This window comes from Gopherus flavomarginatus, chromosome 5 (assembly GCF_025201925.1).
Source record: "Gopherus flavomarginatus isolate rGopFla2 chromosome 5, rGopFla2.mat.asm, whole genome shotgun sequence".
Taxonomy (NCBI): Eukaryota; Metazoa; Chordata; order Testudines; family Testudinidae; genus Gopherus; species Gopherus flavomarginatus.
In genome coordinates, this window is record NC_066621.1 from 128,371,945 (window position 1) to 128,393,010 (window position 21,066).

Sequence of the window (21,066 nt, forward strand, 5' to 3'; positions counted from 1 at the left end):
GAGCTAGGATAAAAACCAGGGGTGCAGGTTCCCAATTGCTTTAATTTACGGAGCCACAATCCTCACTCAAATCTAAAAATATAAACCTCCTTTCTTGAGTATTTTTACATACTGGTTACATTTTCTTTTATATCCTTTCTCAGTTTGCAAAACTCACTCCTGCTGTCTGTACCTTAATATATCTTGATAGAGTTAATCTCTCTTGGTTCAGGTCTCCCTACTTTCCTAGGTTGCTAAAAATAATAAATAGTAATAATAATAGGAGACATACCAATCTCCTAGAATTGGAAGGGACCTTGACAGGTCATTGAGTCCAGCCCCCTGACTTCACTAGCAGGACCAAGTACTGATTTTTGCCCCAGATCCCTAAGTGGCCCCCTCAAGGATTGAACTCACAACCCTGGGTTAGCAGACCAATGCTCAAACCACTGAGCTATCCCTCTCTGCCTCCTCACACTATTATTTTCTCTGTTTTAAAATTAAAGTTTTTACAGAAACCTCCAAAAGATAAAGCAGCTGAAAAACAGAACAAAACAGCAAAGAGAAAACAAGGTAAAAAATTACTTTAAATTAATCTAGTAAATTAATTATTTTAACCTTTCAGGAATGCAACAGCTGGAATTACTCCTAACTTTCTTGAAGATATGGTTGCAAAGCAACAGACAAGTAGACTGTTTCTAATCCTAACCACTGACTAATATTTGAAACATGCGCATTCCTTATTTCCAATTAGCAGAGTTTTAAAATAAAGTTAATATAAAGTAATGAAAAATGCCTCAAGTTACTAAATTGATGTCATATTTGCCAATTTCTGTTGTTAATTTTTATTAAAAGTTTTAAATAAAAAGATAACTTGCTTATTTAAATGTTTAACCCTTTTATCTGCTTGGTTTTGTTTTAAACACATTGTTTTAGTAACTAAATTCTTAATGCCTTAAATAGAATTCTGACACCATTTGTTTTTAATTGTAAGGCTGTCCTGTATATCATGCATGTTGTGTGTCATGTGATAAAAATAATTTTAAAAGTTATTTTGTTGCAACAAGTCAATTTTATAATCTTTTTAAAAAATATATAAGTAGTATACACTATTTTAATATTATGATTGGGGTATAACCATCATAATATTATTACCATTTTCTCCAAAGTTCTAAAAGGTCTCAGTTATAAATATATGCCTCAACAAATAATGCAACTGCAAACAAAACAAATTCTCTTTTATTAACCAGTTTTGTTTTGTTTTTTTATTCAAAGAAAAAATGTAAGGGGAAACCTCAACATTAAGGTTAAGCTAATATTTAACAAAATGTCAATTTCTTGTCTGAGTTTTTATAAACTTGTTTGCACTTTTAAATATAGTTATAAGAATGTCATAGCAAAAATGTTTAAAAAATAACAATTTATGCATAGAGCTAACCAAACAATTTCAACAGGTTTCCACCTTTGGCTCCCAAATACAATAAAGCAGGGGTGGGCAAATCCGGCCCTCGAGCTCCAGCTGGGGAGCGGGATCTGAGGCTTGCCCTGCTCAAGCCAGAGAGCAGGGTGACGGGGGGAAGCACTCCACATGACTCCCAGAAGCAGCGGCATGTCCCCCTCTGGCACTCCAGCCAGGGAGTAGGGTCATGGGCCACTCCACGCAGCTCCCAGAAGCAGCAGCATGTCCCCGCTCCGGCTCCCACGTGAAGGGGAAGCCAGAGGGTTCCGCTCTGCATGCTGCTCCCACCCCAGGCACTACTCCCGCAGCTCCCATTTGCTGGGAACCACAGCCAATGGGAGCTGCAGGGGTGGTGCCTGCGGACAGGGCAGAGCCGCCTGGTCACACCTCTGCATAGGAGCCAGAGAGGGGACATGCTGCTGAACCCAGAGCCTGCATCCCAGAGCTCCCCCCGCCCTCCAAACCTCTTAATCCCAGTGCAAAGCACCTGCCTGCACCCCAAACCTCTCATTGCCAGCCCCACCACAGAGCCCGCACCCCCAGCTGGAGACCTCACCCCCCACCCCCACCCTGATCCCACTCTCACCCTCCGAACTCCTTGGTCTCAGCCTAGAGCACCCTCCTACACCCCAAACTCCTCATCCCCAGCCCCACCCTAGAGCCCACACCTCCAGCCGGAGCTCTTACCCCCCCTGCACCCCAACCTGAGCCCCCTCCTGTACTCTGAACTCATTTCTGGCCGCACCCCAGAGCCCACACTCCAGCCAGAGTCCTCATTGCAACCCCAATTTAGTCAGCATTCATGGTCCACCACACAATTTCTATTCCCAGATATGGCCCTCAGGCCAAAAAGTTTGCCCTCCCCTGCAATCAAGTATCATAAAAATGTAATACCCTCAAAGTGTTTGCGTGAACTTGCATTTAAAATGTATTTTGGTTTAATTGTTATATACTTTTCTTTTATGTTATGTAGTGGTTGTTAAGGTTTGTGATTCTAAATAGTTAAAAGTGGAATTGGTATCACAAGCAAATTAACTCTAAAAAGCTTGGTAAAAATTATGTTACTAACTCTTCTGTAAAGCAGAGTGCTCAGCAGGGAAAAGCAATACACCTTCTCACAGAAGATTGTGAGCATCTATTTTAGCAGTTAGATATTAAATTTAGTAGAAAATATTAGTAATGCACCTCAAGTAAAAAATGATAGTCTATACAACAACTGCAAAAGTATAGCTTGTGTTATAAACGACTTGGTATCTATTACATTGTAAACACAGTAAGTGTATTAAATTTGGGTTACCGAAAACAAGAAGAAATGTAAAACAAACAAAAAACGTGTATTATCTTAACTAACTAGCTGTTTAAGATTGCATCCCACAGACCAAAGACACCAGAAGATATCACACCACAGAGACACCAGAAGGTATCAGTATATAGTGAAGGAAGCCCCAAGCACCAAGGAAAGACAAATGAAGTGCTCTATAATAAGAGACTGGTCAACACCACCTCAGTCTACCATATATGAATAATCAAGCTGGCAACCATCTAGAAACCACTAGCTAGATAGACCAGGTTAAACTGTCATTTAATTTGAATTTGGCTATTGTGTAAAAGAACCATATTATTGCTGTACTACTGCTGTATTGTAGTACTGATGTGGGCAGGGAGATAGGAACTACCCAAACAAAAAGTTGTTTGATCCCTTGGTCATATTCTGATCTAATTTATACTTGTGTAATCCAGAATAACTGCACTGACTTCAATGGTATTATTCTGGATTTAAAGAATTTTAATGAGATCAGCATTTGGCCTTTGGGTATGACATTTTCATTATTTATTTGTTTACACAAACACACAGTAGAATTTGTAAAGTGCCTATTTTAGCTTCTGCAATATCACCCAGATGAAAATAATGAAAGACAAAACTGACTGGCAAAGATTCAAGTTGTGCAGATAAGTGGCATAACAGCACAGGACTGGAAATAAGTCAGCTAGCCCTCCTTAAAATCATTACACCTATTCCAGAGGATATATTGAACACATTTATATTTTTGGCCATATGCCTAACAATCTACTTGAGAACTGCAGATATTTTGTATAACCACACAGCTTCCCTTATTAATAAATTATTGCTTACCTACATAAAATATGCAATAACTCACTACTGAGTAATTATTTATTTTGGCTGAAATACTTTTCATAAGTTTGTATAAAAAGTAATTACTGCACAGTAAATACTTAAACATTTCATGTTTGATTTTAATTTTAAATATTGACAATAATACTTGGTACTTAATAATAGAAAGTGTTCTGACCATTTGCATTATATAAAGTACTAGCTTCATTTTACAGATGGTATAATGAAGCTAAGTGATTTGTCCAAAGTCACAGAGACTGTTGGTACAATGTTCAGGACCCAGAAGTTCTAATTCCCTATCTGTTAGATAACAGTGCCTCTGAAATTCTTCCTAAACAAGTAAGGCACCTTGCACCACTGAAGTGAAGGAAATCTGTGTCACTGACTAGAATAGTCACAGAACAAGGCCCTTAAACAATTAACGTGGATAGGTGCTAAGTTTTAGTTGACAATAAAACCATTTGAGACATAAAATGGTAAAACTACCCCAATAAGGGGGGAAATATTTTTGCATTACCAATTTTAATTATTAGAACATAAGAACAGCCATACAGGGTCAGACCAAAGGTCCATCTAGCCCAGTAACCTGTCTTCCAACAATGACCAATGCCAAGTGCCCTAGAGGCAATGAACACAACAGGTTATCATCAAGTGATCTATCCCCTATCGCTCATTCCCAGCTTCTGGCAAACAGAGGCTAGGGACATCATCACTCTATTCTGTTATATGAGGCCTAATTTTTAGGGACCACTGCTCCTCGTGACTTCACTGGGAGTCGTAGGTGCACTGTGCCACTGAAAATCTGAGTCTTAAAACCGTAAAACAACAGTGCATGAAGGTCTCTTTACCTCTGAATTACTTAATTACAAACATTGTTCCCTGAACTGTGTACATTATTGACCATATCACTCGTGATGCCAGTGCACAGAGAACTAAAAGGCAGCGATGGGTAGAAACCACAAAAAAAGTATAGGGCTGGTCAACATACCAACTTGCACTAAAATAACTAAATTTGTTTTAATTTGCAATTTATTTATTTTTTGTGCCAGTCTGTGGAATGAAAATGCTATTTCAAATCAAAACTGCTTTAGTTATTTCAGTTCAAGTTTATTTCTTTGCAGAAATCAGTAGAATTATATGCTCAAGCATTAGGTGTGGGGAGAACATCTTAAATGAAGGAACATCAGGTCAGGTAAATCCCTAAATCAAAGTATTTTAATATAAACAAAACATTAATAGATCATTTTTATTTTTTAAACACTATTTCCTGTTTGGAAACAGGTTGGTGAGCTGTTGTGTTGACACAAGGAGGGGCCATCAGAGAAACAGTGAGGGAACTGATTGCCTGGGGGAACAAAAATGTACTTCATTTATTAGTCAGTCAGTCTGGGTGAAGGGTGAGCCCAAAGCTCAGTAGGTGGGAGGAAATAGGGAAACCACCTCACTTTGGGAGGGAGGAAGATTGTTATCAAACCTAATATTTCTAAATTTAAACAGCTGCTTGAAGAGTGAAAACCATACTCTATAAACAAAAAACTGAAAGAAAAAAAGCAGTTGATATTCCCTTTTCATGTGTATTTCTCAAGATGATTGTCAAAAAAAAATTTGGGAAAAATATAAAAAAGGTAACATTCTCACTGTGAGCCATTATTAACAGACATTCCAAATACTGCAGATCTAAAATAGGACACAGGTATAGTTCAATTTCTGATTCTTTACATTCCCATTTTAGGGCCTGTGACACATCCTGCAAAATAAATGACTCAAAAGACATGTGGGGAGATGTTTGTGTATGTTTACATATACCCTGTATATTGGTAGTGGTCAACAATGTAATCAACATTCCCCTGTATTCTGCTATTCTGTATGCTGTATTCTGACAGTTCAGAGATCAAAAGAACATCCTAGCATTTAAATGAATTGTAAACATGGAATATCGCGGTATTCATCTCTTTGAAACGTACAGCAGATCATCTCTGAATGGTGGAGGAACAGGCAATTTCCTTATATTAATTAGTATAGCTAAGTACCAGTGATGGACCTCCTTCAAAGTCATCCTAATTACCTACTGTTCCCTGAGGGACTCGGACTTGTCAAAGGCTGGTTGAAATTGTATAAAAGATCCCTGGGTCCTGATCTTCTTTATCTCAGATCTGCTTAAGCTTCATCAGGGGAAGTTTGAGTCACAAGATGAGATCCCAGTTAACCTGGTACACCCTGGATATGATATTGGACATTGGACTATAACCTATGGACTAAATTCTAAAAGAACTCTTTGCAACTACAAAGCTTTACCATCTCTGCTATGAATTTGAGCCTCAAGAATTGAACTCATGTATGTATGTATATTGATCTTTTAGCCATACTCTCTTTTCTTTTTTAATAAATTTTAGTTTAGTTAATAAGAATTGGCTATAAGCATATATTTGGGTAAAATCTGGAATATTCATTAACCTGAGAAGTAATGTGTCCGATCCTTTGGGATTGGAAGAACCTTTTCTTCTATGTGATGAAATAAGATTTTCAGAAAACTTTATCATATTTGACTTGGGTACCTGGATGGAGGCCAGAGGCTGGGGTTACTGGTTTCTGGGCAACCAGTGAGGTAATAAAGAAGCTGTTTTGTGCTGGCTTGATAAATCTAAGTATTGAAATATCCACCAGCTTTGGGGATAAAATGCCCCATTCTTTGCAGTAAACTCAGCTGGCCCCCACTGGGATCCCAGACACAGGGCATTTCAACAAAGGCAATTTGACATTGAGAAATGATTATATAAACACGTTAATTCCTTGACTATGTCCATAGCTCAATCTTGCCTGCATAGACAAGCCTGAATTGTGTTTTAAACTTGTAGAATCGTGGTAGAAACTCCAACTCCACCCCTGGTACAATCAATGAACTTGCATAGATTTCCCCCCAAATCATCATTTATACCAGCCAGATGTTAAAAATGCTCTTGCTACTCCGTACAAAATGGCAACCCATGCCGACCTAATGCTTTGGGGGAGAATTAAACAAATATTTCATTACATAACTTGTACCTAGTTAAAGCCTACTTGTAAATAATCTCCAGTGAAATACTGAGCTGGGAACAAATATTTGAATCGCTTTTAATTCCTCATATTTCATCATCATTTACCTATAATTGTACAGTTTTCAAGGACGGAACTTCACTTTAATACAACTTTTAAACACACCTGGCATATTGTTGGTCTATATAATTTGTGTTAAAATTTAATTTTTCCTATTTTCAATGTTCATGGGCATAACACCAGAAAGATAATACATGGGACTCTTTCTACCCTTCCCACCTGAAAAAATCTCATTGACAGCAGAGTCAATGTTCAAGAATCTCAAAACAAACTCTTTTGCTTTGCAAACTTCTAAAAGTCTGGTTCTAGCACAAACTGTGGGACCTAGCGATACTTTTCATTTTTAAAGTACCTTTCACTGGAGGATCTTAAGGCACATTTTAAAATACAGGCCCAATCTTATAAGTACAACACACTGCCATCAAGCGGCTGTTCACATTAGTAAGCACTATGTTTAGTAGTAGCTTTCTGCAGAATTGGGTCCTAATTAAACTTCATAACATTTCTTCACTTCACTCACCACTAAATTGCAGTGATGTCTAGAGTACAAAATGGCACAGCAAAAGTTTCAGAGAAGAAGTCAAACTATAAAAATGCAAATAAAACAGAGGGGAAAACATAGGAAGGCAGAATGCAGTTACCCAAAATGAAATCGGGCCAGGGCATCAGAGTTAATACCCCAGCTCTTACCAAAAAAAAAAAGAAAAAAAATGCACAGAGATCTTAAATGATCAAAGAGCACCTCAGTTTTATGTATCATCTAAAACATAACACATTCAGCAGCACAATGACTCCTACACTCCGGTAGGACACCAAAGAAAGAGTGCCATCTTTCATCAACACCAAATACAGTACCTAGTTCTCAGCCAAGTATTCATTTTATTCTATTTAATTTGTTAAATTTAATGGGATCACAGTTTATGGTGGTATAACAGTTATTTTTGTTTAATATTTAATTTTTATACATTAGTAAAATATGCTCAAATCTGTTAATTCGTGGAAGTTGATCATTTACAGAAGATATTTCCACAAATTCTGGAAAAGTAATTGTGTGTTAGTTTGCTAATCACTTCCTCTCTCTACCTCTCCAACCTCAGGCACAAAAACTGAATTAGCACTGAGCCTCTGAGGCTGAAATATATCTAAAATATTTGTACTCAGTTGCAGAATTAGGTGGTTAAAAACCAGAACAAAATACAGCAGAGAGTGCAATGTAATTGAATGATTTCCCCCTTAAAGTGTCAATATTCCTAAAATGAATGCAAAGAATCCTGTGGCACCTTATAGACTAACAGACGTTTTGGAGCATGAGCTTTCGTGGGTGAATAGCCACTTCTTCAGATGCATGTGGTGGAAATATCCAGGGGCAGATATATATATATGCTAGCAAGCAAGCTAGAGATAACGAGGTCAGTTCAATCAGGGAGGATGAGGCCCTGTTCTAGCAGTTGAGGTGTGAAAACCAAGAGAGGAGAAACTGGTTCTGTAGTTGGCAAGCCATTCGAAATGGCTAGAGCTGGCCCTGAAAACCAGAACCCAAATCTGAACTTCAGTCTCAACCTCTTGGTCTATATGCCTTCAAGTCTATAAAATGAAAGATTGTTGTGGGGCCATGAAGTCCATACACAGCCAGGTCACAATCCTGCAAGGTACAATGAGTGGTCAGAGCTCTGCATCCATGAAAAACCCTACTGGATCTCCATATGGGCACACAGGTCTTCCCATGCAATGTAATTTGCAGGACTGGGACTTTAACCAGTACCATCTATCCTGTCCAGGTTTCACTACCCAACAAGGTCCCCTAACATGGCTAAAAGGTCCCCTCATTGTGAGGGCAGCACCAAAGGTTACAGTGCCATATAAAGAACGCACAGCACTGGTGTATAACAGCAGTTCTCAGTCAGAGGTCCAAGGCCCCCTGGGGGGCAGTGAGCACATTTCAGGGGGTCAGACAAAATAAACCAAAGCACAGAGCCAGGGTTAGAGTTGCCGGAGTCCCAGGGCAGAAAGCAGAGCCCCACTGCCCAGGGCTGAAGCCTGAGCAACTTAGCTTCGCAAAGCCCCCTGCACCATGGTGCCCGGACAATTACCCTGCTTGCTACATCTAATGCCAGCTTGGCTTTTAATCTTCTGGATATGCAGAAAAACAGTTGGTGTGGCACAAGTGGGCCATGGAGTTTTTATAGCATGTTGGGTGGGCTTCAAAAAGAAAACAGGTTGAGAACCACTGCTGCATAACACAGGAGGGTGGGCTCTCATGGAAAAAATTGTAGGTGTCATTATTTTAGGTTTTCTCTGCAATCGTCTTACTGTTCCACACAAAAATGATAGTTTTATTTACAGAAACTATATTTGTGTTGTGGACCTGGGTAAAAGGAATAAAGACCAACTTTGTCCAAAGTTAACACAACCTGGAGAAAGAATACAGGGGAACAGAGGTCTTCCCCGAGGGCAGGACCTGAAAATCAGCGAAGTTCATGGTGTTTTTAAATCACCACACCCCCAGCGCAGTCACAAGTTAGGGGAGGCGTGCCAGGGGATTGATAGCCTCTCACACGCCACTGACTTCCCAGCAGCAGCCTCACTGAAAACCCCTGTATTACAACTCAGTAAGTGCGCTCCCGGGTACCAACTGCACGGCATAAAACGGGGGCTACCTTGAGAGCCGGGCATAACTAACACGGCAACACCCCCACCTGTGGGCAGCAGGTACCTTCGTGTACCTGATGCCGCCGCTTTCCCTTTCCCTTCCCCTCAGGGGCCCGGGCCCACCTCCACGCACGGAGCAGCGGAAGCGGAGCCACCCCTTGGAGGGAGCGTGCGTGCAGGGCTGGCCCCGGGGGGTTGCTGAGAGGGGCGCGGCGGGGTCACTATAGGGAGCAGGAGACCCAGCAGGGTTTCTGGATGCAGGTCTGGGGGCGTCAGCAGAGGTACCGGGGCCGGCTCGCTACAGCTGGGAGCCGCCAGAGCACCAGGCCGCTGATGACGACCCCTTAGGAAGACGTTACCTCTCCTGGAGCCCTCGCTACCGCTGCCTGGCGTCTCTCCGGGCTCAGAGGCGTCGGTGAAGGCCGGGAAAAGAGCCATGGGCTGAACCACAGCCTCCTCCCCTCTGGCTTCCCAAGGAGACCCAGCCGCCCAACGAGGCAAGATGGCGCCGCTCGCTGCCCCAGCATGCTGGGAAATGTAGTCCCGCCTACCTCTGCTCCCAAAATGGCGTCGGGAGGAGGTCACTGGGCAGTAGTGCTGTTCCAAGGCTACCTGGGCGTGTGGACGCTCCTGCTCGTGGGGGGAGCAAAAGAAAGACGCCCTGGCAGCCTCCTCGCGATCATCCAATCGCTTCTCGCGCCAGTTCTCTCACTCCTGGGAGAGGGCGGATTTTGCCCAACAGTTTAGGCCTGACGCCCTTCGGGGCTCTCTCAGTGTTAGAGAGGGAAACTCCCCTCTTCAGGCCTGACTTCCCTCCACAACACCGGGGTGTGCTACTGCTTAGGAAAACCACTTAAGTGCCTTGATTTCCATGGGTGAAAAGCTCTGTTTTGATATGTGAATGCGCAGACTCCACACACATAGGTGCTGACTCCCTCGGTGCTCCAGGACTCCTAACTAGGGCTGGAGCACCCAAGGTGGAAAATGGGTGAGTGCTCTGTACTCACTGGCAGCTTCGCGCCCCAGCTCATCTCCATCTCCACCTCCTCCCCTGAGCACGCTGCTGCATCCTGCTTCTCCCCCTTCCCTCCCAGCGCTTGCACCAGGGCTCCATGCGCTGCCCCAAGCACCGGCTCCACAGCGGCCAATGGGAGCTGGGGTGGGGCGGTGCCTGCGGGCAAGAGCAGTGTGGAGCCTCTTGCTCCCCCCCCCCCATCTAGGACCCAACCTTCTGCCCCAGCCCTGAGCCCCCCTAAACCCAGATCCCCCTCCTACATCCCAAACTCTTCATCTCCAGCCCCACCCCAGAGCCTGTACCCTCAGCTGAAGCCCTCACCCCCTCCTGCATCCCAGTCCCCTAACCCAGCCAGGGCCAGCTCCAGGCACCAGCCCAGCAAGCAGGTGCTCGGGGCGGCCAACGGAGAAGGGCGGCATGTCCGGCAATTCAGCGGCGGGTTCCTCGCTCCCTGGTGGTTCCCAAAAACTCAGTTCCTCAATTTGATTCTGGAATTTGTCACTTAGGTACCTTTATTTGGCATACAGCAACACTGCATCCAGGCTGGCCAGACTCAAACACATGGATGATGGAGGGTGCAGTGCAAATCCAAAGTTACACAGCAAAACTTACCCATATATACATCTTTACTAACATCTGCATTCCCAACTATACATTGCATCATGGGATTCATGATTCACTTAATTACTGTTCAGGAATCAATCTCTGTACAGTATGCTCTGTCTTTGTGCTGTTCATGATCGCTGCATTCCAGATTTATCTTGTCCATTGTCCCTAGTACCAAGGTGTTCCTGCTTATCTTAGCTAACCTGACTCCAGCCTAATGCTTGTTATGCCCTTATTTACAGCTTAATGTTCCATTCCCTTCTCAGTCATGCCCACCAAGAAACAAGGTCTTACTTATGTCAAGTTACTTATGTCAGGTTAGGCCTACATTAATAAAAGGGTGTTTGAAAAGACAAAATTAATTTTCTCAGGAAGCCCATTAGGTTCAGTACTCCTTCCAACTACTACAAGAAGAGCCTGAGTAGGATTTTTAATCTCTCCTTTAGTTATATCTGCCCCCAGGAACTGTTGACATACAAACCTTTGAGATTTCAGAGACTCAGGAGTAATATATATTAGCACTGCTGTCACCTTCAGGTTCATAGGGAGGTAAGTTTTTCATTATGGTTTAATTTTTAGCAAGTCATCAAATCCCTCATGACACCTATGTATAGTGTGAATGTATTTCTGTCTGCCTCTTGTTAATCAAATAAGCTATGTAGCCTCTTACTTCAAATTTCTGTGGAATGAACTTTTTAACATTACATCTGTCTAACAATAATGGAAGATGGCAACCATTTTTATTAAAGGCAATATTTAACAGGTTAGAAGCCAGAAATCAGATAATCATGTGACTCTCTACTGATATGTATGTATTGTAAGAAACTACAAAATCACAAGAGTTGGGAGCTGTATCAGGGAGAAAAGAAAGGTTTTCTTCAATGGAGTAATTTTACCCACACAGCTGGGGGGACAGATTGGTGTATTTATATATACTTCCTTGCAGCATGAGATCTGCAAAACCCACAATAACACAAACTCCTCTCTCTTTTCTTCTTGCCATCTCTCCAATAACATTACTCCCAGCCACTTCTCCTATGGGGCAGTTCTGCAGGCTTCCATCCTGTTCTCCTTCTGAGGGCCTTGTCAACACCCCAGAGTTCAATCATCCTAGTGTGATTGTAGTTATACCTGCAAAAAATGCTTATATTAATACAGCTTATTCCAGCATGGGAAGGGGAATAAGATTGACCAGCATAAGGCACCTTTATAATGTTATAACTATGTCCACACTAAGAGTTGTAATGGTCTAAATATTTCCATAAAAAATCATAGCCCCTAATTGATATAATTATTCAGTACAAAATCTGTGTGTAAACCAGCCCTTAGAAATATTCTTCAGACATGCCAAGTTTCCACTCTCCCTCTACATTTCCCCTGGTCTCTTTTCAGGCTTCTCACACTGTGAAATTCCTCTGTCTCTTCTATATCACAGCATACCCCTTCCTCTTGGAGTCCTTCCTTCTACCAACTCTGCCTGTTGTCCAGGAGCCCTCACAGCTGCCCATGCCTCACCACCCAGTGTGTTTCCCTTTCCCTCCTATTCCCTGCCAACGCTCCTCTTGTCACTCCCTTTCTTCCAGGCTTCTCTATATCCCCTTCTCCTTTCCGCAAGGCCCTTAATCATTATGGGGAGGAGGTGAAGCAGTGCTCAGTGGCTGCTGCTCTGGACAGGTAGTCAAATCTCTTCTCTGATAGCTCACCTCTCACCCTACTTTTCCTAGCAGTCCTCTCTTGTCATGCAAACAACTATCATGTATGCAAACACCAAATGTCATGATAGTTGACAGACAAGCTGAAAGACTTCATGGAACAACTGCCTTTGGGGAAAACCTTGCAGGCAAAGTCCATAAAAGACATTGAAAAGTACAAGGTAAGACTTTGCCTGCAAGGTTTTCCCCAAGGGCCCTTGTTCCATGAAGTCTTTCAGCTACTATCACAGCACGTGTGAATCTTGTATTTTCAAGTTATTGGCAAAAACAATCTCAGAAGACATCTTCCTAGAGAAAGGAGAAGTACTGTGCTTTTACTCCCCCAAAAGACCATTCTGAAAAATCAGAACTGCACATAGTTTGATGAAAAGGTGTCATAGCTTTAAATCCATAATTTAAAGGGATTATCCATAGAAGTGAATATAACTGAAACAACTACATTTTGTAATTTTTTGCCTGAGACAAACCAGATTCTGACCAGTTGTGGTCATGAAAGCATTCTTAGTATTTTTAGTATTTGTTAAGATAGCCCATGTAATAACCAAATTCCAGTTATTCTCTTTGGACAATTTGGTTATATACTGTATTATGTACACATTTACCATCCTAGACTATTGTGCCCTATCCAGCTATGAGATTAAACAGTTATCATGTTTCACCCCAGAAGTAGCTGCATTCCAGGGTGGATGCATTTTTTATGTATATAATTTCTTAAACATTTTGAAAGGCACTGAATAAAAGTAATATATTATTGCTTATTGAAGATTTTCATTTTGTCTAAATAGCCCTTTTATACTACTTATTTCTCAAGGCTGCATGTTTAATATTTTTCTTACCTTATAAACTTCATAAAGAAATCAGTGGCTTAATAAACAAAATTAGTAAAACAAACATTAAATCATATGTCATGGGAATGCAAAACATTTTTCCCTAAGCAGCTGAAAATAAATAGAAAAAATATTAATCTTTCCCTTCCTACACCAGTTCTAATATTATTTTATATAGGCTTGTCAAGGTTCCTTCCCCATATGAACTTTAGGGTACAGATGTGCGGACCTGCATGGACACTTCTAAGCTTACTTACTATCTTAGATCTGGTTCACTGCCACCACCCAGAATTCCAGTGTCTGGAGCACTCTCTGTCCCCCCCAAAACTTTCCCCTCCCTGGTTTGCCTTGAGGAACTTCACCAATTCCCTGGTGAACACAGATCCAAACCCCTTGGATCTTAAAACAAGGAGAAATTAACCATTCCCCCCCCCTTCTTTCCCCCCACCAATCCCTGGTGAGTCCAGATCCAATCCCCTTGGATCTTAAAACAAGGAAAAATCAATCAGGTTCTTAAAAAGAAAGCTTTTAATTAAAGAAAGAAAAGTAAAAATCATCTCTGTAAAATCAGGATGGAAAATACTTTACAGGGTAATCAGATTCATATAGCCCAGAGGAACTCCCTCTAGCCTTAGGTTCAAAGTTACAGCAAACAGAGGTAAAATCCTCTCAGCAAAAAAGGAACATTTACAAGTTGAGAAACCAAAAATAAGACTAACACGCCTTGCCTGGCTATTACTTACAAGTTTGAAACATAAGAGACTGATTCAGAAAGATTTGGAGAGCCTGGATTGACGTCTGGTCCCTCTTAGTCCCAAGAGCGAACAGCCCCCAAAACAAAGAGCACAAACAAAGACTTCCCTCCACCAAGATCTGAAAGTATCTTGTCCCTCTATTGGTCCTCTGGTCAGGTGTCAGCCAGGTTTACTGAGCATCTTAACCCTTTACAGGTAAAAGAGACATTAACCTTAACTATCTGTTTATGACAAGGCTGTTCATGCATTCAATAAATTATCTTTCAGTTATTTGAATTAACGATCCTTGTGATTTATTTACTGCCCTGGATGCTATCCATTAAATTTTCAATTATACTAAAACTTCATTCAGTACTACATTAGACACTTGCCAGTTAGGTGACCTGTAGAAGACATTTTTATGGTGGAGAAACGTAATAAAGACAAGGACTCAGTTCAGATACACTAATGCACACTACTCTGAATCTTAAGAAATCTGTAAGTGAGCGATTGCATATATGAAGAATACTGACATTTTCAAGCTACATGGCAGTGCTGGCCCTGAACCGTCAGGTTCACTGTGCATGTGTGAAATTTGTGTACATGTTTAAAGATAAAAACCAGAAACAGTGAACAAATTAACACTAAAATCCTTCCTTTAGAAGCCCAGACCCTGGATAGGCCTGTTAGGCTGAAGATGTCATGGAAAGGTATATAAATCTCAGCTCTACAAACATAGTCATGTCAACAAACCGTATTTATTTATACTGTCCGCATATAAAACTGGAGGACTTGGTGCTGCTCCCATTGAAGTTCATTGGAATTTTGCTTTTGATTTTAGTGGGAGCAAGATCAGGCACAGAATGAAAAGTAGATAGATTTAATCCTCCAGTATTCTTTCTGATACAACTCCCATTAATTTTCCAGGGAAGTGGCAAAGTTTGCAGATGATATTAATTAAGACCAAAGCAGACTGTGACGAACTTCAAAAAGATCTCACAAAACTAAGTGATTGGGCAACAAAATGGCAAATGAAATTTAATGTGGATAAATGTAAAGTAATGCACATTGGAAAAAATAACCCCAACTATACATACAATATAATGGGGGCTAATTTAGCTACAAGAAGTTGGGAAAAAGTTTTTGCAGTCTTCATGGATAGTTCTTTGAAGATGTCCACACAGTGTGCAGAGGCGGTCAAAAAAGCAAACAGGATGTTAGGAATCATTAAAAAGAGGATAGAGAATAAGACTGAGAATATATTATTGCCCTTATATAAATCAACGGTACACCCACATCTCGAATATTGCGTACAGATGTGGTCTCCTCATCTCAAAAAAGATATACTGGCACTAGAAAAGGTTCAGAAAAGGGCAACTAAAATGATTAGGGGTTTGGAACGGGTCACATATGAGGAGAGATTAAAGAGGCTAGGACTCTTCAGCTTGGAAAAGAGGAGACTAAGGGGGGATATGATAGAGGTATATAAAATCATGGGTGATGTGGAGAAAGTGGATAAGGAAAAGTTATTTACTTATTCCCATAATACAAGAACTAGGGGTCACTAAATGAAATAAACAGGCAGTAGGTTTAAAACAAATACAAGGAAGTTCTTCTTCACGCAGCGCACAGTCAACTTGTGGAACTCCTTACCTGAGGAGGTTGTGAAGGCTAGGACTATAACAGCATTTAAAAGAGAACTGGATACATTCATGGAGTTAAGTCCATTAATGGCTATTAGCCAGGCTGGGTAAGGAATGGTGTCCCTAGCCTCTGTTTGTCAGAGGATGGAGATGGGTGGCAGGAGAGAGATCACTTGATCATTGCCTGTTAGGTCCACTCCCTCTGAGGCACCTGGCACTGGCCACTGTCAGTAGACAGGATACTGGGCTAGATGGACCTTTGGTCTGACCCGGTACAGCTGTTCTTATGTTCTTATGAGTTTTGCTGAATTAAGACTTCAGAACTGGGCCTGATTTTTAGAAGTGCTGAGCAGCCATAACTCCCCTTAAAGTCAGTGGGAGCTAGGACCTACATATCTAGATGTGGATACAATTCCCATCCAACTAACTGATGTAAAGGGATATCAGTCTCTGGAAAAATCATGGAGCAAGTCCTCAAGGAATCCATTTTGAAGCACTTGGAGGAGAGGAAGGTGAACAGGAACAGTCAACATGGATTCACCAAGGGCAAGTCATGCCTGGGCAACCTGATTGCTTTCTATGATGAGATAATTGGTTCTGGAGATATGGGGAAAGCGGTGGACATGATATACCTTGATTTTAGCAAAGCTTTTGATACAGTCTCCCACATTATTTTTGCCACTAAGTTAAAAAAGTATGAATTGGATGAATGGACTATAAGGTGGATAGGATGCTGGCTAGATTGTTGTGCTCAATGGGTAGTGATCAATGGCTCGATGTCTAGTTGGCAGCCGATATAAAGCAGAATGCCCCAAAGGTCTGTCTTGGAGCCGGTTTTGTTCAACATCTTCATTAATGATCTGGATGATGGGATGGATTACACCCTCAGCAAGTTTGTGGATGACACTTAACTCGGGGGAGAGGTAGATATGCTGGAGGGCAGGTATAGGGTCCAGAGTGACCTAGACAAATTGGAGGATTGGGCCAAAAGAAAATCTGATGAGGTTCAACAAGGACAAGTGTAGAGTCCTACACTTAGGACGGAAGTATCCCATGCACTGCTACAGGCTGGGGACTGACTGGCTAAGCAGCAGTTCTGCAGAATAGGACTGGGGGATTACAGTGGATGAGAAGCTGGCTATGAGTCAACAGTGTGCCCTTGTTGCCAAGAAGGCTAACGGCATTTGGGCTGCATTAGTAGGAGCATTGCCAGCAGATCGAGGGAAGAGATTATTCCCCTCTATTTGGCACTAGTGAGGCCACATCTGGAGTATTGTGTCCAGTTTGGGGCCCCCCACTACAGAAAGGATGTGGACAAATTGGAGAGAGAGTCCAGCGAAGAGCAATGAAAATTATTAGGGGGCTGGGACACATGATTTATGAGGAGAGGCTGAGGGAACTGGGCTTATTTTGTCTGCAGAAAAGAAGAGTGATGGCGGGATTTGATAGCAGCCTTCAACTACCTGAAGAGGGGTTCCAAAGAGGATGGAACTAGGCTGTTCTCAGTGGTGGCAGATGACAGAACAAGGAGCAATGGTCTCAAGTTGCAGTGTGGGATATTGGATAACTAGGTTGGATATTAGGAAAAACTATTTCACTAGGAGGGAGGTGAAGCACTGAAATGGGTTACCTAGGGAGGTGGTGGAATCTCCTTCCTTAGAGATTTTTAAGGCCTGGCTTGACAAAGCCCTGGCTGGAATGATTTAGTTGGAGTTGGTCCTGCTTTGAGCAGGGGATTAGACTAGATGACTTCCTGAGGTCTCTTCCAACCCTAATCTTCTATGATTCTATGACAGAGCATGGCACTTTACCTGGTCTCCTGTAGGAAAGTAGGACCATTCCTTCCTTCTGACTTATTCTTCTGTCTGTATGCTTGATGTCTCCCTACACCCATTCTTTATAAAATAATAAGCAATAGTTCTTCCTTTAGGAAAAAAAAGTGTTTGGCTTATTTCAGAGAGTGTTTTTATTACTATAAATAGAATGGCATTTGACTCAGCCAGAAATGGTGGGTATACATTCAAACATTGCACAGCGACTTAAGAGTCACATTGATTTGTGGCTTCATCCTGCAGTCACTGTCCAGGGAAAACTTCCATTCCTCACAATGGGAGTGAGTGTTCCCTGGGCAGGGATTGTAGGATCAGGCCATTTAATTGAAGGTGGGTGACTACATCGCAGTGCAACCTTTGAAAATTTAGACTGTCAAATAAATTTAATCAGTCTAAATAACGAAAATGTAAATCATAAAATAAAATAAAAACATAGTACTCATAAATAGACAGTGCCCCAATGACAGCTAGGATGTTCTGTTATCCCATGGTCTGAAAACTTTTAACATTACCTGTCCCCAGGGGTTTCATGATTTCTCTTAGAGACTAACAAATATGCTACAATAAATTTGTTAGTCTCTAAGGTGCCAGAAGTACTCCTATTCTTTTTGCAGATACAGACTAACACGGCTACTACTCTGAAACCTGTCATGATATCTCTTGTAGTTCCATACCTTATCAACATGATCTCCTCAAATACTACTTAAGCAAAACATATCCAGCCACCAGCTCTTGTCTCCTAACCCTTTGTATACACATTCACCACCGGAGTGCCTCTGCCTGCCACAGCCAGAATATCTATCACAATGTAAGAAGGAGACTCACGCTACCACCCTTTTTTGTCTTGCCAAACTTCTGATAATTTAGGTACAAACAAGCCACAGTGCTAGAGAAGCCAACTTCCGTAAAGAATATCCCATAAGTTTCCTTTATTGGTACAGAGTTTATAAAATTTGGTTTATGACACTGGACAAGTGGTAAAATGATCAAGTTATATGCAGTATCATAACTCTGGAAGAAAGCTGTTTGCTGTTGCTAAACAATATGACAGAGGGAAGCCAGTCAATACAAATGCAGTAGAGCTCCTCTGCAATGCACTGAACTGGAATAGTACAATACTGAAATATTGGATGGTCCTGTTAAAGGATAATCATCATGTGTAATTATTAATTTTAAACTTACCTAAAGATAGTATATTTGTTAATATTCATTAATATTTTATATTTATATGAACTCTTTTATCTGAAAGGCAGCTGAAGTGCTTTACAAACAATACTTATGCAGCAGCATGGAAATGCAACTGCTTCTGGTGTGAAGAGGAGCAGTAAAGTGGCCCAAAATACACTGCAAAACATTAAGAATAGAGAAATGTGTGACCAAGGACACTGAACAAACCTCAGCTTATAAAAAGTACTATGGGGAATTTTATATCTATACAGAGAAGACTGGACATTTTTTTTTTTTTAAGATATTGCCTCAAAGATTTCACCATCACTTCCTTCCCTTTCCCCCTCACAGTCAACTGCATGAACTCAACTCATCTGGCTCAGAGGCTGGATAAAATGGTAACCTATGCACTCAAACCATTACACAGGGACGTAAGCATTTGTACTTCACACCTAATGCTTAGCCGTGTCAGAGAGACAGGCAAAATTATTTGAATATCCGTATAGATAATCACAAAAAGTCAGATGTGAGAGCATCACTCTTGCAAAATTTCCTAGAAAAATCTACTAGCCAACTATTACTGTACACCATACATATGGTTTATACACCAATATGCACAAATCCACCACTGCCTATTCCACAGTATTCCTCCACACGCTTTCTCTGTATCATTCCTGAACACTTTCTCACACAGCCAGACCTTCTATTCACCCACCCACACATGGACATTCACACACCATTGGATTTGTTATTTATGTATTATTTGTATTGTGGTGGCATCTAGGAGCTCCAATCATAGACCAGGAACTCATTGTGCTAGGCAGAAGAAAAAAAACAGTCCCTACTTTCCACAGAGCTTACAATCTAAATATCTCTCCTATGCTTACTTCTTGCTTGCTTTGCAAATCATTTTCTCCCCTGACCCACCAAATCTATTAATTCTGAACAATGGCTTTTCAAACCTGCTACAGCTGTCTCAGGCCCTCTCCCAGGATCTGTCCTCCTCTCAGATGCAGCAGCCATGGCAGACTCTTCTCTCCAATGAGGCCTTAAATCCTCTTCTATCAGCAGGCACCTCATTACTTCACTTCACTGCTCCATTTACAGCACCAGTTCTCCAGTACCTCAAGAGGAGTTCATGGGTTCTGCCCTTCTCCATTCCTTGTGTAGGATCAACCACAGAACCTTGAGTCTCAGCCATATCAGTTTGAACAGAACTGAGGCTCTACAGGAGACATAAGACAATAGCCACAATCACTCCACGCCCAGGGCAGGCCTCAACTGTTTTAGTTTCCTCAACTACCTCTTGGAACTTCCTGTCCCACTTCCTAAAAAGAGACCTAGAGTGTTTCTCACTTTCTACCCTCTTCCTGCTTAGACATCTCTCTGGCTTTGAGTGAGACAATAGTAACAGAAAACCAAAAAATCTGAACAATCCTTCTGCAGTACATAGTCGTCAATGTAGTACAGTCTACTACATAGTTCTAGCCATCTATTTTCTAGTACATAGTCCACATTGCATTATGCCTATCATCCTGGTATTTACGAGTCCCTGAGGCATTCCTAAGAATTAGATTCTGCAGAGTCTGTCTGGTTCTTTGGATGACTCATTCAAACAGTTCACATAGATCCCTGTGAATTCCAGATGGATTATCCTCCATTGCCTGTTGAATCTCACAGTCTGTTGTGTTGCCCGGGCAGAATATTGTCCCTCCACCTTCTTTAGACCGTCTTGATGAACCACTTCAGCCATGTTCCTTAATTTTGGAAAGGTCAGCAGATATCCAGGGATGTTGCAGCCTTCCATGGAGAAGGCTAAGAAACTAAGTATATTCTCTTCCTTTCTTTAGAAGTGGGGATGGAACAGCTGGAGTTGGGTAAGAGAAAGAGGTGGCTGGAGCTGGCAACAAAGCAGGAGCACCCTGGGCCTGACCTTAGCTTAGCCATCCAGTGGTTGAGTAGGTAATAGGCCTGTCCCGGCACCCAGAGGAATTGTTGTTGTTCCAGTCGTATTCCATTCTATCTCCTACGTGCCCCTATGACCCTCATTTTCACGGTATCTGAGCACCTCACAAATTTCTGATGTGTTTATTACATCTCACAATACACTTGTGATATAGGGTTCACTATTATCTACACTTTACAGATAAGGAACTGAAGCCTAAGGTCACACACCACCCTGTGGTGGAGCAGGGAAGTGAACCCATGTTCCACAA

General features: G+C 41.6%; 1 protein-coding gene and 1 pseudogene across 3 annotated transcripts in view; one reads left to right on the forward strand and one right to left on the reverse strand.

The window, feature by feature from the left end:
* NRDE2 (NRDE-2, necessary for RNA interference, domain containing) overlaps positions 1-9,859 on the reverse strand; it is a 59,352-nt gene extending 49,493 nt beyond the window's left edge. Inside the window, exon 1 of one of the 3 annotated variants that reach the window (XM_050953208.1) lies at positions 9,674-9,855. In XM_050953208.1, the coding sequence (XP_050809165.1) occupies positions 9,674-9,752 (79 nt within the window). In that variant the 5' untranslated portion in view covers positions 9,753-9,855. Of the gene's footprint in view, positions 1-9,673 lie in introns of all 3 variants that reach the window. The other 2 variants (XM_050953209.1, XM_050953210.1) reach the window with 2 other exon arrangements.
* LOC127051264 (swi5-dependent recombination DNA repair protein 1 homolog) overlaps positions 1-21,066 on the forward strand; it is a 365,584-nt pseudogene that overhangs the window by 268,153 nt on the left and 76,365 nt on the right.